Raw genomic sequence first — 20,599 nt, 5'->3', positions numbered from 1 at the left:
TTGGGGATTAGGGAAGCCTTCTGGAAGAGATGCTATTCACATTGTCTATAGCCTGAAAGAGGAGTTGGGCCAACAAAGAGGAAAGAACAGATGGTTCCAGGCAGAAGGAACAATAAGAGTAAAGGCCTGATGGTGACCAGAGCATACCCAGGCCACTGAGGAAGCACAGCATGGCAGATAGGTCAGGCAGACCAAGAAGTTTGCAGTCCCTGGAATGCATTGAAATATTTTAAGTAGGGAAGTGATAAGATCAGATTTTCTGGTTTTGAAAGATAACTCTTTTGAAAGATAGTAGTTAAAATGAATTGTAGTAAAAACAGCCTGGAAGTGCACAAAGTAAGCAGTGACCTAATGAAGAAAGTGGTAGACTGCACTAGACAAACAGTAGCCAGGCTTGAGAGTGGATGATGGATCCAGGAGCTACTTGGCACTCACCAGGCCTAGAGAAGGATTCTGGTGCCTGCATGGCCCACATTTGGGGAACCAGGAAGCCTTTCACCAAGAGACCAGAGGAGAAGGCAGAGCTGCCCTCACCACTTAGATTTTAAGGAAAGCCATTGAGGAAACTCACCCTTGAGTCCTTAGAGGTCCCTCAAGCACTGTGCAGAGGCATAAGGTCAACTTAATAGCTGAGCACTAAACAGATACGTGAGAAGAGTAGGACCTGCATCTTAGAATCAAGGAACTGATAGATCCCTAAACTATACATAAGCACTTAGGAAGAAGGTTCTGTGCTTGGCAGGTCAGCTGTAAGTCCTGGCATCTGTGGTCCCGGGCATGATACATAACCTTTGTGCTTTGTGTGTGCCCTTTTCCCCGTGTTAACATGTGAGCATTGGCATGAAGTTCCTAATCCCTGCTCCCTAGTCATGAATGGAATGCATCCAGACAATTTGTGAGGTTAGATTCAGTCTTTAGCAATTTTGGAACACTTTTCTCATTAGTATGAGTAGTGAGAGGAAGGAAGTATAATTTACTTCTGCCACAGACTAGAGGCAGGGGCCAAGGATCCTGGAAGTTGCCTTTGATCTAGTGATGGCCACTCATTTACCTTCCTGTTGGTTGCTATGGCTGAGGCCCACCTGCCACAGCCACCCTGTTGGTCTGAGAAATGGATTAGTCCAAGCCCCTCAGTGTACACATAGAGGTCCCATTTTAAGCTGTTGCTGCGCTGGTAATGAGGATGGTGGTAGCGGTGGTGGCCATAAGTTGCATTTAATGAGTTCTTTCTATCTGCAGGCCCTGTGAAAACTATTTACTGATAACCTGCAGGTATGTGTTATTGTTCCCATCTAACAGAGGAGGAAATTTGGCTCAGAGAGAGGAGTTTGCCCCTGATGTCACTCATTAGCAATTAGTGGAACCCTACATTCAAACTCAAGGTCTGCCTGGGTCTAAAACCCATGCTTGAATCTTTACATCATGCTGTCTTTTTACATATATGAAGAAGATAAATAAGAATATGAGTCTTGTATTTTAAACACCACCTGTGTTATTTATAGGAAGGAACTTTTATAGTTTAGAGAAGAGGAGCAGAGTAGAATGAGGGAAGGATTGAAATGGTAAGATACTAGGGAAAATTTTAATGAAGAAGTAAGCTTTACCAAAATTAAAAGGTTAAAAAACTTAAAAAAAAACAAGGTGCAGAACCGTATAACATGCCACTGTTTGTGGGGGGAGAAAAGCATACACACATTTACTTGTGCATACTTAGCACATCCTGGAAGAAGAGCTGAGAATCTGATAATGGTAATTGCCTTCAGGGAAGAGAACTAGGTGGCTGGGGAGGAAGGGAATTTATTTTATCTGTAAACCCTTCTTTACCTTGTTTGAGTTTTGCCCTCAGAAACTAAATATAGCTAATTTTTTTGAACTAAACACCCAGCTGAACTGAATCAGTACAGAGTCCTCTATACTGAGTGTTCATTATTCAGGATCCTACAGTTACAAGGTTACATAGGAAAGTTGACGTCTCTGTAATTTAGAAATAATTGTTTATGAACTAATCATTTATCAAAGCTAGTCTCGGAGTGCCTAGGTGGCTCATTCAAGGTTAGGCATCTGACTCTTGATCTCAGCTCAGCTCCTGATCTCACGGTTTGTGAGATCGAGCCCCATGTCAGGCTCTGTGCTGACAGTGCAGAGCCTGCTTGGGATTCTCTCTCTCTGCCCTTCCCCTGCTCGTGCTCTCTTTCTCTCAAAATAAAATAAATAAACTTAAAAAAAACAAAATTGATGATGAGAATTGATCCTTAGATATGGAGTTAATGATAATACCCATGAAAATTCTATTACAAAACAGAATATAGGGGCGCCTGGATGGCTCAGTTGGTTAAGCGTCCAAGTCTTGGTTTCAGATCAGGTCACGATCTCACAGTTTGTGAGTTCAAGCCCTGCATTGGGCTCTGCGTTGACAGTGCAGAGCCTGCTTGGGATTCTCTCTCTCTCCCCCTCTCTCTCTGCCCCTCCCCCACTTGCTCTCTGTCTCTCAAAATAAATAAACTTAAAAATTTTCCAAAAAAAGTAGAATATAAATGTTGAAAATCTTGAAGATTTATAAAATGAAATTATATTTAACAAAGAATTACAAGGCAGCAGGAAATAACTCTGTCTATCTTCCAAAGTGGGAGATCAATAAAGTTTAGAGCAGTAAAATGAAGTTATAAAGAGTTAAATTCTTAGTATATAGTTTTAAAGATATAAGAACATTCACTGGAGAAACTAAATAATATAACCAACCAGAAAGTGACGGTGGAAATGGGAAGAACACTTACCAGCTTCCACATCAGTCACGTAGAAAAGCCAGTAGACATTGTCTAAAAGGGACATTATAAGAAACAGTGATTTAGATCTATTAAAAAGTGTCTCAGTCCGTTAAGCGTCTGACTCTCAATTTCAGCTCAGGTCATGATCTCCTGGTTCATGAGTTCAAGCCCCAAGTCAGGCTCTTTGCTGACAGCATGGAGCTTGCTTGGGATATTTTCACTCTCTCTCTCTCCCTCTCTCTCCCTCTCTCTCCCTCTCTCTCCCTCTCTCTCCCTCTCTCTCCCTCTCCCTCTCCCTCTCCCTCTCCCTCCCCTCCCCCCTCCCTCTCTCCCCCTCTCCCCCTCCCTCTCTATGTGCCCCTCCCTTGCTTTCTATCGCTCTCAAAACAAATAAATAAACTTCAAAAAAATCTTTAAAGCTGTAAGGATAGCCATTGTAAGAACTAAAAACAGACTATAAGCCCACCACTTATCAGAAGAAAACAAAAAATAAGGAATGCAGAGATAATACTGCTAAAGATAAAAAAAAACCAAAAACAAAACAAACAAACAAAAAAAAAAAAAACACTTTTAAACAGATCCAGTATAACCAAGGTGAAAGAACCAAAGTGTCAGTAAATGTAAATGGGATAAACACATATTAAAAGGAAAAGTATCTCAGATTAAACCAAAAAACAAAACCTAATTCTGTGATGCTGTATACAAGAGAAGCATACGAATCTAAATAAGGATGATGATAAAAGAATGGGAAAAAACATAACAGACAAATATAGACAAAAAGGAAAGAGGTGACACTAACAGCAAAGTTAAATTCAAACCAAAAAGCTGAAAAGTTTCAAAGGCAGTTTTTCATGATAAAGGATACCATCTATACAACCTGTTATGAGTATTTCTATGCCAAATAATTCAAAAGAAAGCATGTACCCTTAAGTTATGACATTACTAAACAAGAAATAACTTTTTTAAATGTTTATTTATTTATTTTGAGGGAGAGAGAGAGAGAGAGCAGAGCGTAGGAGGGGCAGAAAGAGAGATGGAAAGAGAATCCCAAGCAGGCTCCACACTGTCAACACAGAGCCTGACTCGGGGCTCAATCTCAAGAACCATGAAATTAAGACCTGAGACAAAATCAAAAATCAGACACTTAACCAACTAAGCCACCCAGGTGCCCCAAGACATAACTTTTTAAAATAATGAATTAAGCATTCAACTTACGTTGGAAAAAGAACAAGAAATTCTTTTTTTTTTTTTTTTCAACGTTTATTTATTTTTGGGACAGAGAGAGACAGAGCATGAACGGGCGAGGGGCAGAGAGAGGGAGACACAGAGTCGGAAACAGGCTCCAGGCTCTGAGCCATCAGCTCAGAGCCCGAAGCGGGGCTCGAACTCACGGACCATGAGATCGTGACCTGGCTGAAGTCGGACGCTTAACCGACTGCGCCACCCAGGCGCCCCGAACAAGAAATTCTTTTAATAATTTATATTTAAAAAGATTGAATCTATAAAAGAGATCTAGCTACTAGTATGTTAAGCAACATTACATGGAAATAAGGAGACACTACAGATTGAAAGACAATTAGGAGATGTATCCATGAAATACAGTGTGTGGATTTGGTTCCTGATTCAAAAAAATTAACTAGAAAAACATTCATGAGGCAGAGAAGTTTGAACATGGACTATATTATTTTTTATATTGAAGAATTTGTTGTTAATTTTTAACTTTTTAAAGGGTCATCTTATGGAGATCTATATACTAAAATATTTTTGGATAAAATAATAGGATGTCTGAGATTGGCTTCAAAATCATCCAGGGGGAAAGGGGAAAAGGCTGGCATATGGTATGGAAGAATTAGCCAAGTGTTGTTAATTCTTTTTTCTTTTTTAAGTTTACATATTTATTTTGAGAGAGAGAAATGGAACACACAGGCCAGAGGGGAGGGGGCAGAGAGAGATGGAGAGAAAGAATCCCAAGCAGGCTTTGTGCTGTCAGCTTGGAGCCCTAACTGGCATTCCATCCCACGAACCATGAGATAGTGACCTGAGCTAACACCAAGAGTTGGACATTTAACCAACCGAGCCACCCAGGCACCCCATATGTTGTTAATTCTTAAAGCCAGATGATGGGCACATGGGAGTTCGTTATACTATTATACTATTATATTTTAATATTTATCTTGAGAGAGAGCATGAATAGGGGAAGGGCAGAGAGAGAGAGAGAGAGAGAGAGAGAGAGAGAGAGAGTGAGAATCCCAAACAGGCTCCACGCTGTCAGCACAGAGCCTGAAGCAGGGCTCAATCCCATAAACCATGAGAGTATGACCTGAACCGAAACCAAGAGTCAGATACTTAACTGACTGAGCCACCTAGGTGCCCCCATTATACTACTTCTAAAATTTTTGTATATGTTGAGGCACCTGGGTGGCTCAGTTGGTTAAGCGTCCCGACTTCAGCTCAGGTCATGATCTCATGGTTTGTGGGTTCTAGCCCCGCATCAGGCTCTGTGCTAACAGCTCAGAGCCTGGAGCCTGCTTCAGATTCTGTGTCTCTTTCTGTCTCTCTGCCCCTCCCTTGCTTGTACGCGTGCTCTCTCACTCAAAAATAAATAAATAAACATTTCAAATTAAAATTTTTGTATACATTTGAAATTTTCACAGTAATATTAAGTGAATGAAAATGGTTGAATAACAAAAATGCAAGTGATCTTGTAGTAGAAATGGTGTGTGTGCTATGATCATAACTATGTCAAAACAGGAATGAGTATGGAAGAGGTATTATAATTACATTGGTATGGTGGGATAAGGTAGCTTCCCTGATTTCCATATTCTCTATAGCATAGATTTTCCTTCTGTATTTTTATGGAAGTTTGGGAGGTATTGTGACCCACTTCACAATCCCTCATTACATGTGCCACTCTTCTTATTGTATGACTGTGAATGCCTGTGTTAGCACTTATCTTGGAATTAGGTGCATGTAAGTGACTCCTTGGCTGGGCACTCTTTGAGAATCTAACGGTTAGTGCCTGATGTATGGTTAGTGCTTGGTAAATGTCTGTGGTCTGAACTGGTGAAGGTGTGTGGCACAGTTTCCTGAAGAGGTTAAGGATAAAAGGGATGTGGAATGGGCCCTTCGATAAAGAAGCTCCAGGTGTCAGCTGTAAAGCAGAATTGAGAAAATAGAGAAGGTTAAGAAGTAAGGCAGTTCCAGGGTTGAGGCCATTCACCGCAAGAAGTGCAATGACAGAAAGGGGAACAGGTGTTGGGGGGTCAGGAGCATCTACATAAGACCCCTATTAGAAGGGATGATCAGGGAGGGAGCAAGGGCCCACATTTGTGTGAGCCCTCAGCCCCAGTAAGGACTCTGAAGCCTGAACCGTTCTTGGTTTTATTCCCCAGGCCTGGTGAGTAATGTGGTATTCACCAGTCACACCACGGAGCAGAGGCACCCTCTCCTTGTCCAGCTGCAGACCCTCATCAGGGCTGCCAATCCTACTGCAGCCTTCATTCTTGCAGAAAATGGGATTGTCACCAGGTAAACTTACCAAGTTCACTTCACCCTATAGGAGCAGCCACTTTCTCAGACACCACACTCTGGCTATGGCCCACAGGGTCTTTGTACTGTATCTAAGACCTGGGCATTTATAGAAGTGCTTTTGGTGTTGTGCAAAAATCAGCAAGACGACCCCATGTGTCAGTATCCTGTACTGTTTTGAGAGATTTTGTCTTGATGGATTCACATTTTCATCCATTAAAGAATGAAGTCAAGACTCTCAATATTACTTGTATTAAGATGTGAAAGAAATGGGATAGAGAACATAGAGAAATGAGCTTTTTACTTCATGGACTTGGGTCCAAATTACAAACTAAAAATAGAGAATTGATGACTCTGTGTGTGTGTCTGTGTGTCTGTGTGTGTGTGTGTGAAGAGGAAACATCTGGTCATAAAGCACATTTATTTCCTCAATAAAGATATACTAAAAGGTACATACTTTTTATATAATTTTGACTTTGAGCAATGTAAATATTTTACATATTCAGAAATTAAATTGACAAAGAGGGATAAAACTAAATGAAAAAGTGAATCCATTTGTATATCAAAGTAATAATGACCACACACAAAACAATTAATTCAAATAACTTTTAAACATAAACATTGGAGGAGTGCCTGGGTGACTCAGCTAGTTAAGCATCCCGACTTCAGCTCAGGTCATGATCTCACGGTTTGTGGGTTCTAGCACCACATCAGGCTCTGTGCTGACATCTCAGAGCCTGGAGCCTGCTTCAGATTCTGTGTCTCCCTATCTCTCTGCCCTTCCCCTGCTCGCACTCGGTCTCTCTCCAAAATAAATAAACATTTTTAAAAAATTTTTAAATAAACATAAACATTGGAACCCTGATTTCAAACATCACTTGTTAGATAAGGAAGATAATAAATATGAAGTGGGAAAAGGGAAGAGAAACCCTGTGAATGGAGTCAATATAAGTTCAGTATTTCAATTAAAAAATGTATATTTTCTAGCTCTTCCCATTGAAAGGGACCAGAAATACTAATACCACAGTAGAATAAATACCCCTACCTTTAGGTCCTGGTTTCTACATATACCAGTTCCCAATTAAAGTTATCAGCACTCCTTAGAGAATTGGCTGATTATAGGTCTAGGGCAGGGAAAGTACAAGGTGAACCTGGTACATTTTGTGCTAAAAAAAAAAAACAAGGAGACACTCAGAGATTAGTAGAGATGTGCCAAAAGGATGCAGGAGCTAGCTCAAGAAGCTCTCACTGGCCACACTGGGACAAGTGGAGCATAAGAGAAAACAAATGTAATAACAGAATATAGCACATGGAGTAAAATGAGTCCATGGTGATACTAAAAAAATGGGAGGGCAGGATAGTAAATCTCCTTTAACACTAATAAGGATTTTTAGAACTAGCAAGTCACCATTTTATAACAGTTACTATAGCACTTGATTTAGGCAAGAATCATCATTGAATAGTAAGAACGGGTGGGTGACAGATTGTTGATGAAAAGGATATTAACTGTTCTCAAAGTATCACTCCATGGACTACTTACTGCTTACAGTGAGAGGAAAGTACCTTCACCGTGAGAGATGTAGTAGACCTGACGTTAACTAAATGATTAAACTTAGCAAGGCCATTATTTGCACAGATTGACATCACATGCTTCCTTCATGTGATGCTCTGGGAAGGGCACAACATCACCTAAGTATTAATATGACCAAAAATATTTAACGGATTCTAATCATAAGGAAACAACCAGGTAAATCCAGATTGTGGGACACAAGACAGCCGGCAGGTACTCTTCAAAAATGTCTACTTCGTGAGAAACAACAACAGCAAAGTTAGAAGAATTATTCCAGATTAAAGGAAAATAAAATTTTTTTAATGTTTATTTTTGAGAGAGAGACAGAGTGCAAGCAGGGAGGGACAGAGAGAGAGGGAGACACAGAATCTGAAGGAGTCTCCAGGCTCTGAGCTGTCAGCACAGAGTCTGATGTGGCGCTCGAACGCACTGACTGCAAGATCAAGACGAAGTCAGACGCCTAACCGACTGAGCCACCCAGGGGCCCCAAGATTAAAGGAAAATAAAGATTGTAAATTCAGTGAGCAGTCTTTGATTGGTGTAGATCCCAGGTCCCAGACCTCTCCTGCAAAAAAGGGAAAATTTGAAAATGGATTAGATCAGTACTTCTCCAACTTTAATCTGCATGTAGATCTCTTAGGGATCTTCTTAAAATGAGAGTTCTGATTCAGCGGGTCTGGAGTGGGACCTGGGATTTTGTTTCTCATGAGCTTGCAGGTGATACTAGTACTGCTGGTCCACGTATTGTATTCCTTGGATGTGATAATAGTATTGTGCTTCTGAAAGAGAATGTGCTTGTTCTTGGGAGAGGTATACTGAAGGACTTAGGTGTGAAGTAACAGAAATAAATGTATGCATATGTACTTGTGTGTCTGTGGAGACAAAGGGGAGGAAGCAAAATGGGCAGATTAAGATTGATCATCCTAATTAACGTGGTTTTTCTGTATGTTTTCAAAGGAATGAAGACATTGAGCTGATTCTCTCAGAAAATAGTTTTTCAAGTCCTCAGATGCTGCGATCTCGATATTTAATGTACCCCGGCTGGCAAGTATCATCATTGAAAAGTAGCTAAGGTTTCTTTGTAAACACAATGATATATTTACAGAAAAAAAAAAAAGAAAGTAAAATTTCAAGTGTTCTGCCAGGGTGACAGTGGCCGCTGGGATGGCCTGCCATGTCCCAACAGCTGCTGGTCGTGCCAGGAGCCCAGTGCCCCACACATGTTGGGCTCCGACTTGGGGGCCTTGCTGGATGTTGAGACTTAGGGAGTGGCTCTGTGGGCACCAAGCACACGGTGTCCTTTGTCTCCTCTAGCCTCTAGTGAGGGTGAGGTGGCTGGCACAGAACCAAGGAGTGACAGCCTTACCACGAGAGAGTCATTCCTAAGAATACAGTCCTCTAAGGGATCCCACCTGACAGGTAGGTTCCCTGCTGTTGTTGCCCAAGGGATGTTTATTCTCTCTTGGCAGCCTCTCAGCCTATGAACCTCTCCTCTGAGGGGAGAAGGAAAGAGAGTGCCAAGGGCGCTGTAGTGACACTAGGGCCAACATCACTTGAGCACTCACTGTGTACTACACATTGTTCTAAGCTCTCCAGGACAGTAGCCACCAGCCACATTTGGCTATTTAGTAAAATGTAAATTAATAAAAATTAAATAAAATGTAAAATTCAGTCTCTCAGTCATACAAGCCACATTTCAAGTGCTCAGTAGCTACCTGTGGCCAGCAGCTACCATGGTGGGCTGTGCAGATCCAGAATATTTGCATCGTCACAGAAAGTTCTGTTGGACAGTGCTACCCTAAGAGCTCTACCTGTTATCGCATGAATCCTCAAGCCAAGCCTGTGAGGTAGGCTGTATTATTTTCCACATTTTAAGGATAAGGTAAGTGAGGCAGCAAGGAGTTAAAGGCGTGTTCACATTCATACAGCCAGTAAGCAAAAGGGCTGTGGCTTTCACACCCAGGTTGTGCGGCTCCAGAGCCGGTACATGCAGCCATCATGCTGTGCTTGTCCCTGTATAGAACGGTTAACTGGGTTCTGCCCTGGTGATGGTTCAGGGGAAGACAATTACTAAAGTTTGGCCAAAAGTATTCTCTCGTGTTAATTTGGATTATCTTTGTTATCCTTACTCACTTCCCCCAGACACCTCTCTGCATTCTCCACACCACCCCTTGCGTCACCAGTATCTTTTTAGACCAGCAGAAGAATGATTGTGCTGTGCTGTTAAAACAACAAGTCCAGGAGCACCTGGGTGGCTCAGTCAGTTGAGGATCTGACCCTTGGTTTCTGCTCAAATCATTATCTCAGTTTGTGGGTTCGAGCCCCATGTTGGACTCTGTGCTGGCAGCTAGCACGGGGCCGGCTTGGGATTCTCTCCCTCTCTCTCTGCCCCTCCCCTGCTTGCACGCTCTCGCTCTTGCTCTCCCTCTCCCTCTCTCTCTCCCTTTCTCTCTCTCTCTCCCTTTCTCTCTCTCTCTCTCTCAAAATAAATAAACTTTAAAAAATCCAATGTGTGAAATTGAAGGCTTTTAGGCATATTCTTAGAAGGAATCTCTGATTTGAGCTACATACTTGCGTAAACAGTGGGTGAGTGGATCATTCCTTATGCCTAAACAAGACAATTCCATCCTAGCTAAAAAGAAACAGATGGAGCATCTGAGCATCTGAGGTGAAACCCTCCTCTCCAGTGACTACAGCTACTGACCCTTTTCCTGCCACACCTCTGGGCCTGGTGCTGAAATTCCTGCTTTTTCCACTTAGTGCCTAGGGAAGCACCCATTCTCTAATCCATGGTGACTCATTCTGGGAATTGTTCACACGAACCTAGCTCCAGGTACAGACTTTCCTGCAGACACTGATCCAGGAAAAAGCCAGGTGTAAAGGATTCATTAGAATGCTCTGTGGGGGCGCCTGGGTAGCTCAGTCAGTTAAGCATCCGACTTCAGCTCAGGTCATGATCTCATGGTTTGGGAGTTTGAGCCCCACATCGGGCTCTGTGCTGACAGCATGGAGCCTGCTTCAGATTCCGTGTCTCCCTCTCTACGCCTCTCTCTCTCTCAAAAATAAACAATCATATTTAAAAAGTTAAAAAAAAAAAAAGTCTCTCTGTGAACCTTTAGCCTGAAGCCTTCCCTTGATCAGCCCTTGTAGAGAATCAATGATGGAGCGGGTCTCAGAAATCACCCTTCAGCACCTTCCCCTTCTGAGTCCCTTCCTAGGAATCGGGTAATTTAGTCTTTTAACAAGATGGCAGCCATCAGACTCCTGCACATCTGTATATTTTCCCCCTTCCTCATTGGGTCAGGGTCACCACCTCAGAGGGACTAGGCTTTAGCTCTAGGATATGCTCAGCTCTGTGCTGTACAGATTCTCAACATCCCCTACCACAACCTTCTCTGTGCTCATTGACCCTGCCCACATCTCTCCTAGGCTTATTTCTAGTCTGGGAGGATACCTGTTCTCTTCCCTTAGCCCCTCCCAATTTCACTATGGATTCGGGCTCTGAATAAAGAAGCCAGAGAGGCCCATGGTCTCCCATGACTTGTTTGGATGGGGAGAGGGCAAAAAGAATATGTCAGTATTACAAAAATGTTATGCCACTGCCTTACTTTAAAGAAAGCACAAAGAGTAAGATAACTTTCAACAATATATATGATATAAAATTCAAACCTGTAGTGCTATTTTATTTTAAAAAATTTTAATGTTTATTTTTGAGAGAGAGAGATAGCGTGAGTCGGGAAGGGGCAGAGAGGTGGGGGTGGACAGAGGACCCAGAGTGGGCTCTGAGCTGACAGCAGAGAGCCCAGTGCAGGGCTCAAACTCATGAACCATGAGATCATGACCTGAGGCAAAGTCGGATGCTTAACCGACTGAGCCACCCAGGTGCCCCTGTAGTGCTATTTTAGAGCAAAGGAAACTAATAAAATATAATAGATTGGAAGAAGATGTTTGCATCATATGTGGCAAAGAGTTAATATAATATCTGAGAAGTTTATTTATTTTTTTTTTAATTTTTTTTTCAACGTTTATTTTTGGGACAGAGAGAGACAGAGCATGAACGGGGGAGGGGCAGAGAGAGAGGGAGACACAGAATCGGAAACAGGCTCCAGGCTCTGAGCCATCAGCCCAGAGCCTGACGCGGGGCTCGAACTCACGGACCGCGAGATCGTGACCTGGCTGAAGTCGGACGCTTAACCGACTGCGCCACCCAGGCGCCCCGAGAAGTTTATTTTGATACTGAAAAGTAACCTAGTCCATGTAGATGTGGACAGTTCACTTTAGAGCAAGTATAAGTGGCAGCCGTGGTAACAGAATTCCGTTTTAGTAATATTCAGAAATGTAAAATGATGCCTCACTGTTGTTTTGATTGACATCTATTACATTTAACCAAAAATATCTGTAAGAATCATTGCTGGGGGCCCTGTGAAACTGAAACATTCATGTGCTACTGGGAGTGGTATAAATTATAACCCAGGAGATGGTTACACCCTTTACTGCATTGATTCCATCATGGGGATCCTTCTCAAGGAATTCCTTCAGCAGAAGGAATGACAATTCCATAACTTTGGAAGCTGGGTAATGGCGGTTTATTGCAATGTCTTTGCATGTGTTTAAATTTTCCATAACAAAAACTTAAACTTTGTAAGTGCTCTGAATGTGGCATGTTCTTTTAGTTGTGTTTTTTTTTTTTTTTTTAGATTTTTTTCAATTTTTAAGCAATCTCTACACCCAGTGTGGGGCTTGAACTCACAACCCTGAGATCAAGAGTCGCATGCTCCACTGACTGAGTCAGCCAGGCACGCTTGAATATGGCATGTTTTTAATGAGTTTGTGGTTGGCATTATGTCTGCTGAATTCAAAACTGAGAAAATAGAGCAGAGATGCCCCAGCCCTTTAGTTCCTTCTGGGGAGTATACACATCCAAATGTACAGTCTGTTAAGTTGCCCTCAACAAGGGTGGGGTACAGTTAAGGCCCTGAGGAAGAGCTCCAGGAGTGCCAGGGAGGACCCCCAATCTCAGGTGGCATACTGGTAGGCTTCAGAGGTAGATGGGGTCTTGGGCTTCAGGGAACTGCTTGTCTGCAGAGGTGAGACCTCCCTGCTCTAATGGGGCAACATGCTTCCTAATCTCAAGATGAAAAAGACATACACATATTTAAAACAAGTGTTTTATACATAAAATGGCACATAAGTAAGAAGGAACTCAAAGTAGTTCATCCCAGAGTAGCGTATAATAACACTCAAAGCCCCAATTACTCGTACTTACAATTTTTTAAACCTTTTAAGGTATGAAGGTAAATTTGATGCTGGATCAGTCTTTCCACTAATGGTTCAGATCTGCGTATGGTTTGGTCGTCCTTTGGAGAAGACTCGTTTTGTGGCCAAGTGTAAAGGTAAGCCTTGGTTAGGACATGTCCCAGACCCTAATAAAAGAATACCCAGAGTTGTCCCTGCTTCCTGGCATCATTTTAGTATTATGTGTGTTGTCATGTCTCCTCACTATTGGGGTCTGAAAACAGAGGGATTTGAGGACCCAGGAGTACCCCTACCCTGGGAAGAGTGGGAAGAGCCACTGGGGAGGGTGAGCCCTGGTCCCTCAAGTGGGGATCCTTCCCAGACCCTAACTCTTTCCCAGCTGTGTGCCCTGAACTTGGCCTCTGCCCCAGGGTGGGTGACAGCCCTGTCCTCTTCTTCCGCCAGCAATTCAGTCTTCCATCAAGCCAAGTCCCTTCTCTGGAAACATCTACCACATCCTGGGCAAAGTGAAGTTTTCAGGTAACTGGGGAGTTGGATTTGGGAGTCCTGCACTATGGAATGCTTACATCTCATGATGTGGGTTCATAGTTTCTACTGATGCTCTGCAGAGCACAGATGCCTCTCAGACTCTGGAAAACCCTCCCATGTGGCCCTGACACCAGTAGATCTTCTAGTTCCCCCACCTTGCTGCAGGTGCTGCTCCACAGTGGAAGATGTGTTCTCTCTTCCCCCAGATGTCCTTCCCAGTGCCTCTCCTCACAGCTCTTTGACTTCCTTGTTCCAGAGACTCACACACCCCTTTCAAGCCATCCGTGGGCTCCTAGACCTGTCACCAGGAGTTGCCCCAGTGCCGAGCTCTCCAGCTCCACATCCGTTTCTGCCAAAGTCTTCAAGCCTTTAGCCTTTCTTCTCCCTTCTGTCCACTAGTTCTGTTTATCAGCCATAGACCTCTGGAGCCGTCATGACCTGAAGTCTGTCCATCCTGGCTGGAGGTGGTTAGTCAGTCAACTCAACATTGAGAAAGGGGAGAATATTCCAGGGAAAAGGCATAGCATGTGCTTTGGAACCAAGCAAAAAAGGCACATTTCAGGAACCAAAAAAGGTTCACTGTGGCAGGGACCTAGTGGGACTGTCTGTTAGGGTGTTTGTAGCTGTCACAACAGCAAACACCAACTCAACTAGCAGGTGTTAGCTACATAATGAGAAGTCGAGAGGTCAAGCAGCATAGCAAGGCCACGGAGGACACAGGTAACGTGGGTCCTTCCAGTCTTAGTGTGTCAGGTCCCCACCCCTCGTTGTTGCCGGTCTAGGTGTCACACCCAGACACAATATCCAGCTGATAAGAGAGGCTCTTCCTGTGGGTGGCTTTATCAATACACACAGCTTCTACTGAGGCATCTCCTGCCAGTTCCTCAGCAGACTTCTCCTCTCATTGGCCAGGATTGAGTTGCTGTGCCTTCCAGGACCCATCACCCATGGGGAATTGGTATTGGCGAAAGGGGGAGGCTGGACAGGCAACAATCAGTGTCTGCCATAAGGAGCCACTGAGAGTTGTAAGCATGGGACCATCTGGGTTTGGATGGGAGAATTAGATGACATCACCTATATAAAAGAATCTCTCAAGGTCGTGAACCCATACTTTTGGCCTAATTTATGTTATTGAATCTGAAACTTTGGCCCCTTACTCAAGCCCACTTCCCTCAGGCTCCAACAGACCTGCTTCAGAGGTCATAATGCCTCCACCTTTCCTCTCACCTTGTTTTCTTCTTTATTTAGACCTTCTCTTGGCCTTTTTGTTATTCAAGGTTAACCTCTCTGTGTTCTGGATCCCTTTTTTCATCCTGCTTTTTAGGGGGACCTTGCCATTTTCTTGGGTCACCACTACTAGCCCCCAGCTTCTTGGTCTGTAAACCCAATCTTTCCTGTTCCTATCATGTGACCTTCCTGCCGCACTTGTGTGTTGGTTGACACACCCTCTTCCCTTGGCTTCTCAGGGCTCTGCTGAGACCAAAAGGGCTCTCTTGTATTCCCTTTCTCGGTTAGTGGTTTCTACCTGATTACCAAATCAGCCAAGCCAGAAACTGACATTGCTCCTCCCTCTCTTATTTCATGCTTTCTAGCTTGCCACCAATCAGTTCTCCCTCCTGCGTGTCACAGGAATCTGTCCCCAGCCATCTGCATGTTACAATCTTAGTGTAGCTTTATCTTTTTGGGGCTCAGGGCCTACGTGTGTTCTCCCTGCAGACTCTGAGAGGACCATGGAGGTCTGCCACAACACTCTGGCCAATTCCTTGAGCATCGTCCCAGTTTTAGAAGGACCCTCGCCACCACCCGATTCCCGAAGCACACCTCAGGACAGCAACGGGCAGCAGGAGAGCTACCTCGTGTTCATTGGCTGCTCCCTGAAGGAAGAAAGCATCAAGGACTGGCTGCGGCAGTCAGCTAAGCAGGTGGTTTCCAAAGCCCAGACACACCAGGCACAGATGTGAGCAGCACACCTCGGAGCTGCTCCTGGCTGTGGGGTAGAAGCCCCTTCATGACCTCCCTCCCGGTCCGCCCTTCACAGGCTCAGCCAGCACTTTCAGGGATGCTTTGTGATTGGGAGGAAGCCACCCAGGGCAGCCTCAAGGCAGACCTGGTCTTACAGCCATTTCTAATTCTACTGCCAAGGCAAACCACAGTTATTAGGTGGCTTAACTAGGTCCTGGGTGAAACCTGGCCGTTCCACGTGGATCCTGGATCAGCCTGGCAGTCTAAACGCAAACTCAAAATGTCTTTTCTTAGCTGAACCTAATTCAAGGGCTGTCCTGTGTTCTAAGCCCAGAATCCTTTTAAATTTGGTTCTCTCTCTAGAAAAGAGAAACGACAAAGATTCGCTTATAGCTATTTGCAAACCAAGACTTCAAGCACTGATAGCAGTGAGCCCAGGGCCCTGGAAACAGGTGCAAGGGAAGAGGACGCTTGCCTGTAGAGGCACACAAGCATCTTTAGCCCAGTACTGCAAAGAAAAATAAAACCCAGATGAAACCCAGTTAAAATCCTCTAATATGATGCAAGCTTTGGGTACTAGGCCTCTTAGCACAGCCTCAGGGTTTTAGCCTGAGTTAGAACCCTGGAAATAGAGTTGGCTGGGTTCTGGCTCCTTTGCAGATGCTTAGTTGGAACCTGTCTTTTATCCTGAGGAATGGCTGCCTGTGGGCTGTGTCTTTCTCATATAAACTGGTGCTTGACTAGGGGACTTCACGTTGTCCCTTTGTCTGCATATCTGTCACTGGGTGGGCTTAGAGTTGAGGATCTGCACAGACAGGAACGTGCCTGTTTGCAAAAAGCACTGGTGTTTCCTCTGCTGCTTGCTTCCCCTGGCATACAGGGTTCTATGTTGGGAGGGTGGTCTCCTTGAGCACACAGGCAGGATATTGTGTCCAGGCCATGACCGTGCTTGTGCTTTCCCTGCTGCTGGGATCTTAGTCCCGTAACTAGCTCCCAGAGCCCTCACCCGCCACGTACTCTATCAGCTCTTTGGAGACCTGACCCCTCCCTTCCTTCCTTCATCTCTGCACAGAAGCCTCAGAGGAAAGCCCTGAAGACCAGGGGGATGCTGACCCAGCAGGAGATCAGGAACATCCATGTGAGTCCCCTAAGGGCCCAAGGGTATCCTTCTGGGCTGGCACAGCTCCATCCTTTCGGACTCCCTGAGTGAGGAACCTATTTGTAGGGCATGCAGGATGTTGTGCTTCTCTCAGACCACAGAGGGAAGCTGGGCACAGAGAAACCTCAGCCCAGCCAGCCTTGTAGCCTGAAAGAGGAAGAGGGTACCAGGTGACCTCTGATGTGACCTGGGCATGAGATTGAGAAGCAGTGCCTGTAGGAGGAAGGGATGACAGGGAGCCCTGTTTTGTCACACTGTTGAATCTGCCACAGAAGTCCTTTTCTCCTCCCATCCCTCCATGCTAGATAAACCACAGTTAAAATAACAAGGGCCCAGAAAAAACTGTCTAGATCCAGAAGCTACTGATAGGCAGATGGCGGAATCCTGGGACCAGCATGAGAGGCTCTTTGATGAACCCCCCCAACCTGTAAGCTGACCCCCCAGCCTGTGCCCCAGTTCCCACCTCCACTGAGGAGGGGCTTGGGGACAAAGGCTAAAAGGCACACAGAATCCAGGCCCCGTAACAGGCTATGTCGCTGTTCCCTGTAATGAGTGGGTGGGAGAGAATCTGGGATCTCAGGAGCCCTTGCTTTGGACTTGAAGAGGCCCGTTCATTTCCAGCCCCTGTTCTTGGCAACCCTGGGTGCTCCTGAAGAAGACACCCAGAAGGCAGTCCTTATAGTATTTGTTCCCCCAGAAGCAGACCTTGAACATGGATTTGAGTGCAGGTAGCTTATTTCTGGAAGTGCTTCTTAGGAGTCACTAGCAGTAGGAAAGTAAGGGGGAGAAGGAAGGGGAGACAGCTAGGGGTGCCTGGGTGGCTTAGTTGGTTAAGCATCTGACTCTTGGTTTTGGCTCAGGTCATGAACTCATGGTTCGTGAGTTCGAGCCCTGCATCAGGCTCCATCCACACTGACCATCTGGGGCCTGCTTGGGATTTTCTCTCTGCCCATCCCCTACTCACATTCTCTCTCAAAATAAGTAAATAAAACTTAAAAAAAAAGGGGGGGGAGACAGCTAAAAAGACTGTGTTATCAAACCAGTGCCACTGAGGACAAATGGAGTTTAATCCCATGAGGGGCTCCTAGAGTTCCTCCTTGAGAGCTGGGGAACCTTCATCAGTCACTATTTGAGGACTGCTGAGGGGAAGTGTTAATTCCCTGACATGTCTAGCCTTCCATGGGGCACAGTAGGCTCTCTTGCTAGGGAAATAGGCATGTTTATTTGTTTCTAATGAATAAGAAATGATACAAAGTGGTCAAATAATTTTAACAGGACTCTTGTTTCCTACAGGTGAAACGCCACCTGGACCCCCTGCCTGCAGGCTACTTTTACAATGGCACCCAGTTTGTCAACTTCTTTGGTGACAAGACTGATTTTCACCCACGTATCCTTAGAATCAGGGGCAGTAACTTTGGGGGCATGTTACCTGATTGTAAAGAGGGTGTGTGTTAGAGCCAACACAGCCAAGCCCCTAGAGCAAGCTGGGTTCTGGGAACACACAGCAAGCCACAGAGGCAGACTTTTCACTGTGGCCTTTTAACATCATTAAAATTAATTTCGCCTTCATTCAGTGATTGCTGATGCAACTGTGGGTTGTAGTTTAAATGTAACTGTGGTGACATCCTGACTTCTGTGGTCATCAGGGGTCCTAATTTACAAGTTGGAGACTAGACGTGATTACAGTAGTTAATCTGTGAGAAGGCAGACAGGAGTCCTCATGAAAGCTGAAGGGCTCAGCTCTAGGACTGTGCCAACCCCAGTCCTTTCTCTGTAGCTGTGGTGCTGCCAACATAAAAGAGTCATGTACCCTTTGTGTGAGCTGGACGCTCATTACGTCAGTGTCCCCCACCTCACCTGCCCGCAGATCCCTCTGAGCTAGGACAGGCTCCCTTATCCTCCAGTATCAGGGCTCTCTTCCTTAATGAAATGCCAGTCATGGACCAGTTCATGAATGACTACGTGGAAGAAGCCAACCGGGAAATCGAGAAGTATAACCGGGAGCTGGAGCAGCAGGAGTATCACGACCTCTTTGAGCAGAGGCCCTAGGGGAAGGCTGTGCCGTGCATCCTGCAGAACGTCCACCCTGGAGGTGGATGTTTAGAAATGGGGTTACTTAACCTCAGCTCTCCCAGAGGCCCCTCCCTAAAGGGGCTGTCTTTGTTCTCCTTGGCCTTTGTGTGCTGGCTTGAGTGCATGTTGTCTTTATTCTCTATACAGCGCTGAAGAGCATCACCTGCACCACTAATGGGGGGGAGGGGGGTACTCGTGGAGCAAGAGCCGATAGGGACTGCCCTGCCCTGTGTGTGGGGCTGGCAGTGCAAAACCTCTGGGTCTTTGGTAACAGTATCTCCTATGGGCTGCTGAGACACTGTGACAGTGGGGAGAAGCATTTGGGTTACACAAAGGAGCTGTTGGGATGCAGAAGGAACCCTGGCTGCCCAAACTGTGGCTGTGCCTGGGGGCCAAGCCACCACAGGCCTCACACACTGCCCCAGGAGAGCCTGTCCCCAGGTGTCCCTTTCTGTTTAGGCCACTTGCATTGAAGGAGCTGGCCCTGTTGGCCCTGGGCCCAGTCCTGGAGGGAGCAGCTCAAGCTCTGCTCAAGCTCGGCCCACTGAGCCAGCAGCTTGGGCTGAGATCAACAGTCTGTTCTAAGATAAGGGGATGTCCCTTACAGACTAAACTGAGGGGAAAGGCATGTTGCTTTCCAGAAGCATGTGGCTTTTGAATTCGCAAGCAGTTTCCCTGGAGGTCGGTGCTCAGCTCCCCTCGTGGTATCCCTCTACTTTGCCTCATTCGGGGGCAAGAGCAAACCTGCTGCTTCAGCCTCCCTGCTGATGCTTTGCCTCACTTTTGAGGAGAGCATCCTGCATGCAACTGCTTTGTCTTAGCTCCAGAGCTATGATTTATGGGGCATCCCCGAAGGGGGCTCACTCTCCAGACCTAGCCCTCTCCTCGGCCATGCCAGGGAAGGCCTGGTTTTCAGCCACAAACTTCAGGAAACTTATGTCCCCAAGCACTGTTGCTGGCCCTGGACTTGCTTGGTTCCTGAGGACCAGGAGTTTCAAAGAGTTCCAATATCCAACTTAGAACTTCTTCCGGTGGCTTTGTTTTCAGCTGGACCACAAAGCAGAGGGGTATTACAAATGCATCCCATGCCTAACTTCCAGAATTAGTATGTGGGAGGGGGGCGGTCACAGGCACTGATGTTTGGGTGATGTCTTTTAGGACTTCAGCGCCTCAGCTGCCTAGATTGTAAATGCTTTCTGAATTTCACATTTTTTTTTTTTTGCATGCCTTAGGAAGAAGCACATAGACGAAACCAGCAAAGTTTCCAGTAATGTATAGGGGTTTTTGATAAAGGCCCCTGGCCCAGAGGAGAGACAGAGAAAGGATGGAGCACATGTGGTCTGTGTGCCTGATCACTCAGAGGCCTCCATGCAAGTAGCAAAGCAAGTGTTAAGGGCTTGTCAGTAAAATGTACTTGTATTAGAAAAAAAATAATCTGAAGCCAAATGAACAAAACTCCAAATACCACTGAATAAGAACTCTTGCATGAAGAAAGCCTTCTGAAAAGGCCTGTGTGCTCCAGTCCCGGCTCCCAAAGCTGGTGGTGACAAGGGCCCAGATGTGGAGCCCAAGTCAGGGAGCACCTCACTTCTGGTTGGCCAGAGGCTGGGGTCCACAATGGACCTGCCTCTGCTTCAGAATCAATAACATAGATCTTAAGTGCAATTGATGAAATAAGCAATGAGTTACTGTAGCTTCTTTTAGCTCTACCGAGCTCTTTTTAAAAACTCAAACTTGAGCAGCCTTAGAAAAGGGAGA

At 45.2% G+C, this 20,599-nt stretch overlaps 1 protein-coding gene across 1 annotated transcript in view; it reads left to right on the top strand.

The window, feature by feature from the left end:
* The window catches only part of DNAAF9 (dynein axonemal assembly factor 9), a 131,559-nt gene extending 110,960 nt beyond the window's left edge, over positions 1-20,599 (top strand). Inside the window, exons 30-37 of the mRNA XM_047069165.1 lie at positions 6,158-6,293; positions 8,821-8,907; positions 13,150-13,256; positions 13,564-13,638; positions 15,364-15,569; positions 16,682-16,747; positions 18,062-18,155; positions 18,705-20,599. Coding sequence (XP_046925121.1) covers positions 6,158-6,293; positions 8,821-8,907; positions 13,150-13,256; positions 13,564-13,638; positions 15,364-15,569; positions 16,682-16,747; positions 18,062-18,155; positions 18,705-18,817 — 884 coding nt within the window. The 3' untranslated portion in view covers positions 18,818-20,599. The remainder of the gene's footprint in view (positions 1-6,157; positions 6,294-8,820; positions 8,908-13,149; positions 13,257-13,563; positions 13,639-15,363; positions 15,570-16,681; positions 16,748-18,061; positions 18,156-18,704) is intronic.

This window comes from Lynx rufus, unplaced genomic scaffold, assembly GCF_022079265.1.
Source record: "Lynx rufus isolate CCGP_SWC_20201006 ecotype Redwood Valley unplaced genomic scaffold, mLynRuf1.p SCAF_8, whole genome shotgun sequence".
Taxonomy (NCBI): domain Eukaryota; kingdom Metazoa; phylum Chordata; class Mammalia; order Carnivora; family Felidae; genus Lynx; species Lynx rufus.
This window is presented reverse-complemented; position numbering and strand designations above follow the sequence as displayed.